The sequence below is a fragment of the Micropterus salmoides genome, unplaced genomic scaffold, assembly GCF_014851395.1.
Source record: "Micropterus salmoides isolate LMB-PRFRI ecotype aquatic unplaced genomic scaffold, ASM1485139v1 Ms_hic_scaffold_11, whole genome shotgun sequence".
Taxonomy (NCBI): domain Eukaryota; kingdom Metazoa; phylum Chordata; class Actinopteri; order Centrarchiformes; family Centrarchidae; genus Micropterus; species Micropterus salmoides.
In genome coordinates, this window is record NW_024040152.1 from 25,732,783 (window position 1) to 25,745,151 (window position 12,369).

At 40.7% G+C, this 12,369-nt stretch overlaps 1 protein-coding gene across 2 annotated transcripts in view; it reads right to left on the bottom strand.

Annotated features, from left to right (window-relative positions):
• Positions 1 to 12,369, bottom strand: part of ulk4 (unc-51 like kinase 4) — an 83,222-nt gene that overhangs the window by 2,727 nt on the left and 68,126 nt on the right. The window contains exons 35-37 of one of the 2 annotated variants that reach the window (XR_005443462.1): positions 11,621 to 11,815; positions 10,241 to 10,305; positions 5,726 to 5,814 (exon numbers count right to left, since the gene is read on the bottom strand). Coding sequence is in view for 1 of the 2 variants with exons in the window: in XM_038711993.1 (XP_038567921.1) it covers positions 5,726 to 5,814; positions 11,621 to 11,815 (284 nt within the window). In the remaining variant the exon portion in view is untranslated. The remainder of the gene's footprint in view (positions 1 to 5,725; positions 5,815 to 10,240; positions 10,306 to 11,620; positions 11,816 to 12,369) is intronic. The other variant, XM_038711993.1, reaches the window with a different exon arrangement.

The following is a 12,369-nucleotide window of genomic DNA, read 5'->3' on the forward strand; positions in this document are numbered from 1 at the left end:
ATTGAAGAAAATTCCGGCACATCCAATCGTTGATCTGCTCAATATAGTTACTCAGTGCCTGTATGGGATCATAGTCCCCTGGTGAAATGGTTATGTAAATCTGTGTGTCATCTGCATAATTATGGTAACATATTTTGCTGTTTTTGATAATCTGAGCCAGTGGAAGCATGTAAATGTTAAACAAAAGAGGTCCCAGAATGGAGCCTTGGGGAACTCCACATGTCATTTTTGTCAGCTCAGATGTGTGATTACCTATAGACACAAAGTAGTCTCTGTCCTTTAAGTAGGATTCAAACCATTTTAGTACTGTGCCAGAAAGTCCAACCCAGTTTTCAAGTCTGTCTAGTAATATGTTGTGGTCGACCGTGTCGAATGCAGCACTGAGATCCAATAATACTAAGACTGAAATTCTGCAACTGTCAGTGTTTAAATGGATGTCATTGAAGACCTTAACAAGAGCCGTCTCAGTGCTGTGGTGTGGTCGAAAACCTGACTGGAAGACATCAAAACAGTTATTTAGTGCCAAGAAAGCACTAAGTTGTTGAATAAACAGCCTTTTCAATGATTTTACTTAAAAATGGGAGATTTGATATGGGCCTGTAACTGTTCATTAGTGAACTGTCTAGATTGCTCTTTTTTTTTAAGAGTGGCTTAATGACTGCAGTTTTCAGGGCCTGTGGGGAAAAAACCTGAGAGGAGAGACATGTTGACAATTTGTAGTAAATCTGAGGCCATGCATTTAGATACATTTTTGAAAAAACCTGTTGGCAGAATATCAAGGCAGCATGAGGAGGATTTCAGATGTTGTATTATGTCCTCCAGGTTTTTATGGTTAACAGAATCAAATTATCTCATGCTATATGAATTGCTTTTAAGTGGACACAGGGACAAGACATATCCTGTTACTGACATGGAGGCAGTGATTGCTTGTCTAATTGTTTGAATTTTGTCGGTGAAGAAGGAGGCAAATTCATTGCAGGCCCTGGTAGATAGAAGTTCAGAGGCTACAGACACAGGACGGTTGGTTAGCCTGTCAACAGTAGCAAACAGGCCACGTGCATTATTAGTGTTATTTCGGTGATGATGTCAGAGAAGAAAGACTGCCTTGCATTTCTCAGTTCTAAATTATAAATGCGAAGTCTCTCTTTATAGATGTCATAATGAACCTGGAGATCTGGTCACTGACTGAGACCCGTGAGAGGGCGGGTGTCGAAGAGAAAGCCTGAATAAATTTTAATAAGGCGTTTTGTGATCACCTCTGTTTTAACATCTGTGTGCACGCAGATAGCACTCTCAAAGAAAACACAAGAATGATCAGAGAGAGCAACATCAGTCACCACAACCTTGGAAATGTCCAGACCCTTGGAGATGACATAGTCCAAAGTGTGCCCCTTATTGTGTGTGGGCTTCAACACATGCTGAGTCAGTCCATAATTATCAAGAACACATTCTTTTTCTGTTACCTATCAAGACAGGGATGGAGAAGACTACCAGCACATGAGTGCTATTTTCCTTGTAGCTTGGACCCAGCACATATCAGACAGAGCTTACTGGGCTTTTTCACCATTGCGGAGCGGGAAGGCGGGTTTTGCGCTGTATTTGTGACACGTGTCAAACCTGGAGGACTTAGAACCAGTGGTGGAGGTGGACGGTGAGGGGGGTTTAGGGTAGAGAAAATGGGAGTGGAGCGAGGGAAGGTGCGGGGAGTAAATTTGGTCTTAGCTCTAACCTGTACTGTAATAAAGGCAAACATGCCAAAAACATAACCAAAAACACAAACAAATGATAATGTCATGTAATCTACATATTCTTTAAAAAGGGTTTGTGTAATGCTTATAGTCATTTGAATCATCTTTCTACAGGTCTGTATTTCTCTCACCTTCTGATTGCAGACTAATAATCTGAACATTGAATTCATTTCTGCATCTTCCTGTCCAAAACACCTGCATCAGGAAATGGTTCAGTGTTGGGCGGACTGACTTAGAAATGATCATGAACTGGCACTCTGAGCACCAAAGCCATCTCTGGCTTCTAACTGAACTATTGTGAACATTTGCAGTGTCATCTGAATTCCTGACCATTGTGAACATCAGGACATATTCTGTACACTGGTACACTGCAGCTGCAGCGTTTAGTTTTATTATCATTATTTGTTGGAAAATGTGCTCAACATCCTGCCTGACCTACATAAAGCACAACTGAGCCTCCGTCTGGTGTACTGGTGTTTGTCAGTAGCCATGCTGAGTTGCCTTTTGCCTGGCTGATATTCATCTCTGTTCTCTAAACATTAAATTTTCTTCTACAAGTTCCATTATTTCCTGTTTATGTTGTTGAATGAAATAGTTAGTATAGCAATAACAATAACAATGTAATGTCATTATAAGGCATTAAATAGAATATTACAATTTATTGTATTAATACTTTAGTCATGTATTACTTTGCACATAAATCTGTACATATCTGTATCATGAATTATATTTTTTTCATATTGGACCTTGCGTAGGTGGCTTTTCTATTATTTTAACTCAGCCATATGGCATAGTTGTTGTGGTTTAAAACAAATACTTGCTTGATCACCATAACAAAATATTTTTAGATTATGTACAAACATTCATATATTTATAATACTGTGGCTTGGTGAAAAAATCCAGTCTGCTCAGACCCTACAGGCTGTCTATAACCGAACCCTCCTCTCCCCACTCTCCCTCTCTTATCTCCCTCCCTCGTCCTCCTCCCTTCTTCTCCTCCTCCCAGGTGTCTTTGAGGGCAGCCTGACAGCCAGACCAGCAGAAGCCCACCCCTTAGTTGATTAAAACCTTCATAATTAACCTAATTAACACAGCTCCCAGAGGCATAAGAAATCCTTCAAAGTTTGTACATTTGGAGAGCATAAATTGGATCCATAAAAGTTTTAAGACAAACTTTCACAGTCCCAAATTGGTACTCAGCAGCTGCGTGGAGGATTGCGGAAAATTAAATAACTGGTTTTAGATTACAGTGAATGGCTATTACAGAACTACATTAGCATCAAATTTGCATTTGGGTGTGGAAGTCCTGTGTTTTCCACCAATAGAGAGTTACCAGCAGAACTTAGTGGACAATCATTTCATCACTTGAGACAATAGTGATCATGGAAATTTGTTTTCAGTAGTAGTAGTAGTTTGTATACATACTCCTACCACTTGGAGTGTGGTTTTCACACACTCGTCATAAAATCGTATATATATTTTTTAATGAGTTGAGCTACTTCTGGTTGAGTTATATTTTTCCACGTACCACTGGCAACTGCAGAAGTACTCCCCTGGGGTACAAGTTCTCCTCTTTGGGAGTCATTGCCCTTAATAATGGGGGGGGGGGGGAGTGGCGGCTTACAATTTGACAGTTTCAGGGTATTAATGCTGGCGTTCTGGTAAAATCCTTCATAAATTGTAGCTGAATCCAAAATTGTTGTTTGCAGAGGAGTTTTGTAGTTTTCTGAGGGCTGCACAACTGATGTTTGACTGAACGCAGCAATAAACTAAGGATCAGGTTTTGGGCCTCAATGCTTTTCTTCTGGATGGAGAACCGTGAGTGACGCTCCTCCCCTCCCTTACACTTGGGCGGCTTGAGGTTTTGAAAAAGGCATTCCTCAGGTTGCCATGGAAAAGGCTGAATGACATCATTTAGGTTAGGATCTCAGCCCAGATCTCCCCTCGCCTTCCCACTCTTCATCCGTCTCCACTCTCTGCTACCACTCTCCTCTCATCCTCTCAATTAAACCCCACCTTCTCCCCTCCCTTCCTCTCCTCTTCTCTCTCCTCATAACTCCTTTCATCGCCTGCCCTTTCTCCTAAAACCTCTGCTCCCCTCCTCCTACCGCTAAACCAGTGGGAGTGTGCCAGTCTCAGCCACTTCAAAGGCAAGAGCTGCTCTGTGCTTTCATCTGCCAGAGAGGGAGAAGAGAGAGAGGAGACGGGGGGAGAGGAGAAGTGGAAGAGGGAAAGCACGAGAGAGAGCGGGAGAGAGGAGACAAGGGGAGAGGAGAAGTGGGTGAGGGAAATAGGCATGACATGGGCATAGAGGGTGAAAAAAGGGAAGAAAAGGAGTGATCGAGGAGAAAAGAGTGGGAGAGGGAGGGGAGTGTGGGAGAGAGCCTCTATGGAAGGACAACAATACACCTTTATTATTGATCTGACGGGGTGTGTGTGTGATTGAGAGACAGTTTGTACATAGACGGGGGTGAAAGCAACTGTGTGTGTGTGTATTTGTGTGTGACAGGTCGCTGGTCTCATACATCAAGCGATCAAAGGAAGCATGGTCGCTACGGCGACAAAACCCTTGGCTCAAAGAGGGAACATTCGGCCCACATCCTCACAAAAGGAAGCCAGATGCAAAGATACAGGTGCACACAAAAGAGTTAGAGTTGTCAGAATCATCTTTGGTAAATATTAGCTATTATATAGAAATTAGAAAGTTGCATTTGTTTTGACTATTTGAAATATTTCATGTGTGTTAATGTATGATAGATAAAAAAACGGTTGTACTAATTAGTGCCCTGTTTCTGGCATACTTTTAAAGGGGCCATGTGTAGTTTTCAGTGGCCTCTGCTGGTGAGATTGCAACCACGACCTTTCCAAGCGTGTGCTTGTGCTCATGTGCATGCTCAAACTAATGAGAGAGCACTCTGCGTCGTTTTTATGGACACACCTCAGAAAATCGCAGCTTGACGTTGAACTAATCTATGCACTTTAGTATAACAGTTAGACTGTAGTAAGTAACGTTACTGACAGACGAAGAAGTTGTGTAAAATGACAATGAATCTAAATTGAACACTACGAAGTAAACAACAGTAGAGCCGTGCCAACGTTAGCTGGCTGCCTCACATCTGCTGTGTACCTTTACCTAATTTCTTGCTGGCTAAAGCAAGCAGTGATTTCCAGCTAACGCTGACCCGATTTCTTCACATAGGAAGCAGCATTGTTTTACAGAGAGTTAAATTTCATGCATGTGCATCTGAGATGCCTTTATTGCAGCATCCTTTGCAGGACATCTCCCTTAAACACAGATTATGTTTACATAATAAGCCACAATTCCAATCCAAGTATGTCCTGGTGTATTTTATTTAGCTCAGGTTACTTGCTTTGTCGTTAAAAGTGAGCATTACTTGCAGTAATTCATTAAACAGAGAATCACAGTCGAAGCAGTGCTCCCTGTACACAAACCTTGCAGTTCCCAAACTTGTAAATCTTTGAGGGAAGCTGTTACTTTGTCAGGTGCATGAAGGTGGTGTAGGTCATGTTTACGGCCAAAGTTTTATTTTTAATACATATGTGATCTCTCAGCTCTTTGTGAGATATTAAGCTGACACTATCCTGTCAGAAGATCGCATCCTTTCAATTACCTCGCAAAAGATCAGTTTTGAGAAATGTAATTAATAATGTGTGTAGTGTAGTGTAAATAATAAGATGACGGAAAGGGCTAGAGAAGAAATATCTAAATCCACAATGATGTCCTTTGAGGTATGGTTTCAACGCTGAAGTACACACACTGCTGGCAAAAATTAGCGTCTTATATGGACAGAGCTTCAAATCTTGACATCTAAAAGGTCAGTTATTAAAAAAAAGGATTATTTTGTCAATCTGAGATCAATTCAAAGCATCTGTTACATCAAAATGGAATAGTCTAGTATTCCCTTATAAATTTATATTTTCTATGACACCCACACACCAACTGCTGACACACACACCTGTTGGATGTAGTTATATCCTGCAGTAGACTCAGTAGCCCCGCCCCTTCGGTACATTCTAACCAATCGGATCGCTCTGTAGTCTGCACCTAAAGAAAGACAGAGAGAGGACGAGCAAAGTGAGTGAGAAAGACTAAAGGGATGATCACATTAGTCTTAGTTATATGGCAGTGGTCCACACTTGACAAAGGATGTGATGTGACTAAATAAATACTGAGTAGTGTACGAGAGCATCACTGCACTTTTATAAGAACACACTGTTAGAATAACAGTTCCAAATACAATGCATCACTGTTTCTATTAGCCAATTGTGCAGATTCACACTGTCAAAGTAGAACAAAAGTGAACTTTGACCTGCAAATTGGCTACAGCCAGATCAGTACTGAAACAGGAAACATACTTTTCTATTTTTTGTATTTAAAACAAGTTCTTTATCCAGTTTTGCAAACACAAACTTCACCACCTTGTAAAGTAATACTTGTCCAATCTAAGAGCCAAAAAGTCAGTAAAGCATGCCAGTCCCCTACAAGCCTCCATGAGTCATCCTGCTAAAGGTCAATAAATGACATGAGTAGGACAAAGAGGAAGAAGACAAGCAACTATAACCATTATCTATAATAATAAGAAACCAATGATGACACGTTAGTACATTGGAAATATAATTTTCACATCCTTTGTTTTCTTTTCACAGCACCAGTGAAAACCATCCCATAGACCACTACATTATAAGAAACACTAGTCTGTCACAGAATCATTTTGCAAGTTACTACAAACAACTGCTGAGTGGCATCACAATCATTTGTCAATGACATTTCAAAGTAAATTGATCATAGAGCTAATTGGCTAAAAATCCAGCTGAATGCACACCCACACGCGGTGTTACATTAGTGCCTTTTCAAATAAGTCCTTTAATTTTTCCTTCTTGTCATTTTGATTCTTGCACTCCTTACTGCTCCTCAGTAGTGGTCATTTGTTTGTCCATGAATTAACTCTTTGATTCTACTGCTGAATTTATACAACACTCTGGATTCTACTAAGTAGTCAGCTAAAGAGCATTCCCCTCTCTTCCTTCACTGAATTTCCTTACTTACGTCATGTATCTTGTCTTTGTCATCCCTCTGATTGTATTCCTGTCCTGACATGTCTCCCTACACCAAGATGTCTAGGCTCCACACCCACCCAGGAACACCTGGTCCACAGACTGCTCTGTGTGTGTGTTAAGGTTGGTTCTCCATTTAAAAAGGCGGCATTTACTGTTGCAAAGTTAGGTTCTGATATAAGATCTGATTTAACATTACGGTGACAGTTTGTTGTGGAACAAATTTATTCCAATAAATGATAAAAACTGTGTTGCCTATGTCTCTTTAAGGTGTGTGTGTGTGTGTGTGTGTTGAGTGGATGTATGTCCACGTGTTTGGTGTTTTCTCTCTGATCTCTGGTGTCATCATCACCTCTGTCTCTCCCGTGGCACGGCATGGCTGTTGCTAGGCAACGGGGTTAGGAGGAGACAAAGACACTCCCCTCACCCGCTTACTTTTTTCACAAACACACGCACGCACACACTTCGCCTTCCCCATCAGCAGGGTAAGGGGACATTTATGTGTGTCTGCCAACCTATCATCCCTTCTCCATCCCTGCCCTCCACCGTCTTCATCCTCTCCTCCCTCTTCATCCTCCTCTCCCCCATCTCTACCTGACCAACACCCTGACTCTGTAATTCTGAACGCAAAGTCAGATGAGAGACAAGAGACAGACAAATAGACGTTACCTCTCAGAAAGACAGCTTAGGGCCATCATAATAGATATTAACTTCAAACAAGTGATAATGTACCTGACAGCAGAGAACGAGAGAGAGGGAGCACCGTGAATCAGTGGTTTCCCTCCTATCTTGTAGACAGGACACATTTTATTCTAATTCAGAATTACCGGCCAGAAAGGTCCAGAGTTCACCACGGAGTACCACAAGGTTCAGTGATGGGGCCACGTGTGTTTATTATTTACCTGCTCGCACTATATCTTCCAGCAGCACTATGGTATCCATTACACTGTTATGCAGATGCACTAAGCCCAGTTCTACTCTCGCTTCCAGTACCCCCACTGCCTGTCTCCATAATATACACGGATGACAAACAACTCCCTAAAATTCAACAGTGGGAAGTCTGAGCTGCTCACTGGTCCTAAATCTACACTTTGTCTCCACACAGGTTAGAATCAGAATCAGAAGGAGCTTTATTGCCAAGTAGTGTTTTACACATACGAGGAATTTGCTGTGGTGATAAGGTGCTACACGTAGACAAACATACAGTCAACATAAATAAATGTAGAAATATATAAATATGGAATGGAAGAACAACGTTGCAGATATATACATGTGCATTGTTCTGGGTCTGTGCCGTGCAGAAGTAACGCAACGGAAGAGAATATTGTGTACATATAAATATATGAACTGACAACATAAAAAATATATACGACAACAAAGACCAACAATCAACAACAAATATGTGCGACTTGCCAGGTCTGTGCCCGACACGAGATGAAACAGTAGTAGGTTAAGAGCCTTGGTGCTATCCTGGACAGTACCCTTTCTTTCTCCAGTCATGAACAATGTTGAGGATGAAGATTTCCCTTTTCCATCTGTGAAACATCACCAGACTACGCCCTGCTTTAACGCAACACTCCACAGAAGTCTTAATCAATGCTTTGGTCACATCACGCATTGACTACTGCAATGCGATCCTAACAGGCATCCCCAATAAAGGTATTCACCGACTTCAACTCATCCAGAACAGGCATCATTACACGCTCAAAGTCCACAGAACATGTCACTCCCTAGCTGATTCAATTACACCGGCTCCCTGTGTCACAACGGATTAACTTTAAAATCTTATTATTAACATTCAAAGCTCTCCACAATCTCTCCCCTGCTTATCTCACAGGCCTCCTACAGACTTACACTCCACCTCGCTCCCTGCGGTCTTACACAGCAGGTGTACTGGCGCTACTAGCCATCAACCTCAACACAATAGGTGCCAGGGCTTTCTCCTATGATGCATAACCAAACCACATAGCTAGCTGTAACACTTGTTCAGGCATTGGGACATTGTCTTGATGAAATTGAAAACTTGTTGAACTTGAATGTGTTTATTTAGTTCAATCCGCTTGGAAATATACATTTTTATACGGTTCACTTTAGACACAATCACGTGGCTCTGCCCACTTTTGGCCAGCTCGCCACACGAGATATTTTTGTCATAAATGACTCAACTTCCAAGTGAACAACTGGCCAAGCTGGAAGCACTGCAACTGAGTGACTGATGGATGGATGATGGACAAATACTTTTCCATGTTTCCAGCTCAAACATGTAAAATGTCACTATAACTGGACATAATATGCTTTGACATTTTGGAGACTCTGTGCTGAGATATTTCAGCCTCTGGAGATGAGAAAGGAGGAAGCTTCTAGACATAAGAGTGTAGTATGAACAGGACAGCATTGACAACAATATCCTGTAGTGTGTTAACTCAATTTACACAAAATAATACATATTAATAAACACTATTTGTGTTGGACAAGTTGACATAATGGATTTATGGCGGTTTATATGTGAAATGAGTTTGAGAAAGACACACATGTACATTCATATTTGGGGACCAATCACTGAACACCATAAATTCAGTGTTGACAGAGGCAGACGACTAAGTTTATAAATGCTTGTACAGTAATAAAACTGTTTAAAAAGAAATAATAAATTATTATTTCCCTGACAACTTCTTACGAATCCCTTTTCATTTAATTAGCATTCCCCTTTTAAGTCTTTCCAAGTTGTGTGTTGAGAAAAAAAAAGACAAGTTGAAAATTTCACTAATTCAGACTTGATTTATTCTCCCTCTCTCCTCCTTTTCAGTTTCCAAGCTATTACCGGGATCTTTGATTGAGATTAGCGGAGCCATGAAATCAATGGAAGATAATTAAAAAGCCTTTGTTAAAGGGCAGGCACTTGTGTGTGGGTGTGTGTTTGAGAGCGAATATGAGTCACTGTGTTTCTGTGATGGTATATCTGTGAAAAAGTGTGATTTGTGGATAACGAATGTCTGTTGCATTCTTTCAAAGCTGCATATTGTTCTCTGTGAATTGGTAATGAGATTCAAGGAAAGTCAACTTAGCAAACAGTTATAAGATGTTGATTTCAGGCTTTCTTGAAACTTTAAACAGCTTCTTTAAAACTTTAGCTATTGGACTCCTATGGGAAAAAGGCACAAGACGGGGGGAAAGTATTGCAACAGTTCTCTGAGGGAACTTTAATATTTAAATCTTTTAAATTTAAATGTGCAATGAGTCAAATAACGAAATGTGCAGAATGGTAGATGGGTATTTTTTGGGCAAATAAATTAGTTCTTCTCCTAGCAATGAGCTGCTTAGTGACTCATGTACTAGCTATGAGGAAATGGCTGAAACACACACACATAGTTTTGTGTGTGTTGCTCAGGGTGGTGAGCAGGATCGAGAATACACACCTTGATGTTACTGTAGCTGTTAGCACAGAGGGTAATGAGGGAGTTTGCACAAGGGGACAAATTTGCTACAAAAGACACAAAAAGAGAAAGAGGTAAGTCTGTGAGCGTGTGTGTGACGGAGTTTGTGTGTGGGTGGTTCAGGTGGCTGGAACTCATTAGTGAGAGGAATCAAAAATACACACGCACTCTTGCACACATGCAATCCCCCGCCCCCCTCCAGGCACAGCCTTCAGTCAGATCATATGATGTCAGGGTGACAGCTGACCTTGTGTCCCATGTGCAGAAACTATTTCATGACCCTGCGGCCAAGCCAAAACATTAGGAATGCATTTTACATAATTCATAGGGGTCTAGAGAAAAACCATCCAATTTTTCAAACTGGTCGTGTTGACTTTTTATGATGAATTTTCACTGGACTGCCCTCACCAACCCTGCCCCTCTTTTACCCTGCTGTTCAAGTTAATACTGGACAATTCTGCAAAGTTCTAGCACATTTTTTAAATATCTTGTTGTGTCAGTAGCATGACAACTTAAGCATGCTTAAATTTAGGCAACCAAATTTTAAGGTTACAGGCATGCTGCCATCATGGTTTATTAAAGTCAACATTCATTGTTCTGGCCAGAGAAAGGATGCAAACCCTGGCCAAGTAGCGGACACTGTGGGTAAATGTAGTACCGCAGAATCATCCTATAGGATTTCCTAGGAATGTTAGGCAGGATATATATACCACATATGTTGTTTGACTGCCTTCATTTAATTTCTACCTGAATAAGTGAATTGTGAAATCCTGGTGAATGTTAGCTGCTTCCACATGGAGCTAATGTTATTTAGTACATTTTGGGTAGTAGAAGCTTCAATAAATCTCCACCTGCTTTACTGCAGTGTGTTCTCTTTCAGAGTCAGACGAGTCTTTGGCCTGAACTACAAATCATTTTGACTATCAGACAAAATTGGACAGACATTCAAACAGAGTGACAGGCAGATACAAACCAACACCTTTTCTCCCCATCCGTCTTGCTCCTTCTGTCTTGTTCTGGTGAAACTACACTCTATTTTCAGAACAGCAGCACAGCAGGGCTGTCTGCACTGAGTTTGTTTTTATTATTCCAATATATTCCTTCTGCAGTTAATATTTTAACCCTCAAAATACAAACAAACACAGGGCCAAGATTCTTGAATCATACAGAGATATTCAAACAGGATTCAGTGCTGCGATTTGAACAAACTAGCACCTGAAAAGGGGGGCACAGAGCACAAATTGATATTTGATTAAATGTCATACAAGCAGTGTTAACATGACATTTCTATGTAAGTGCACAGATGTTGGTCTGTTTGTGTCTCTGTGTGTGTCTGCCTACCTAAATGTATACTGTACTCACCAGTCGTTTGATGATCCTAAGTGTTGTGCGTTGGATTCGGGGAGTCCCAGTGTGCATGTGTGTGTGCAGCACGTGTGAAAAGTTTTGCAAGCAGGAAGGTGACAGGCAGTCACAACCCTCCCCTCCATACAGCTGGACAAGTAGGGACAGACACTGAATAGACTCCTCCCAAACCTCCTGGTTTTCAGTGGACAGCTACAAGGAGAAAAAATCTGTTAATAAATGGAACGATGAAATAACTTCATGCAGCATGTTTCTATTTATGTTACTGTGGTTGCTATGGGCCATGGGCCAAAATAAAGTGAAGCAACTGATTGAATTCTCCTTCTTCTAGGTGTACTTACAGTGCAGATCATAAATACAATATTAAATGAAATATGAAATCATGAAGTGATACTTTCACACACAGCTCAGTATATTAAAGCACACTTTCAAGATAATTATTTTTTACAATTAATAATCACAGCCACTATGTGAAAAAATTACAAATTTGCCTGAGTTGTAATGGTATTTTGGAGCTTTGTAATGATAATCTATAGAAAATTTTACATTAACAGTTATAACTACTTACTCTATTTGAATCAACTTATTTGGAGGCCATATCAGGTAAACATCGACAAATGTTACACGGAAGCATCCAGGATCGATGTTCACTTAGACACAAATGGTAACTGACCCCTTGCCAGATGAATAAACTTCATACACTGTGTAAATCATTAGACCACTATTCTTCAGAACTGTATTCTTTT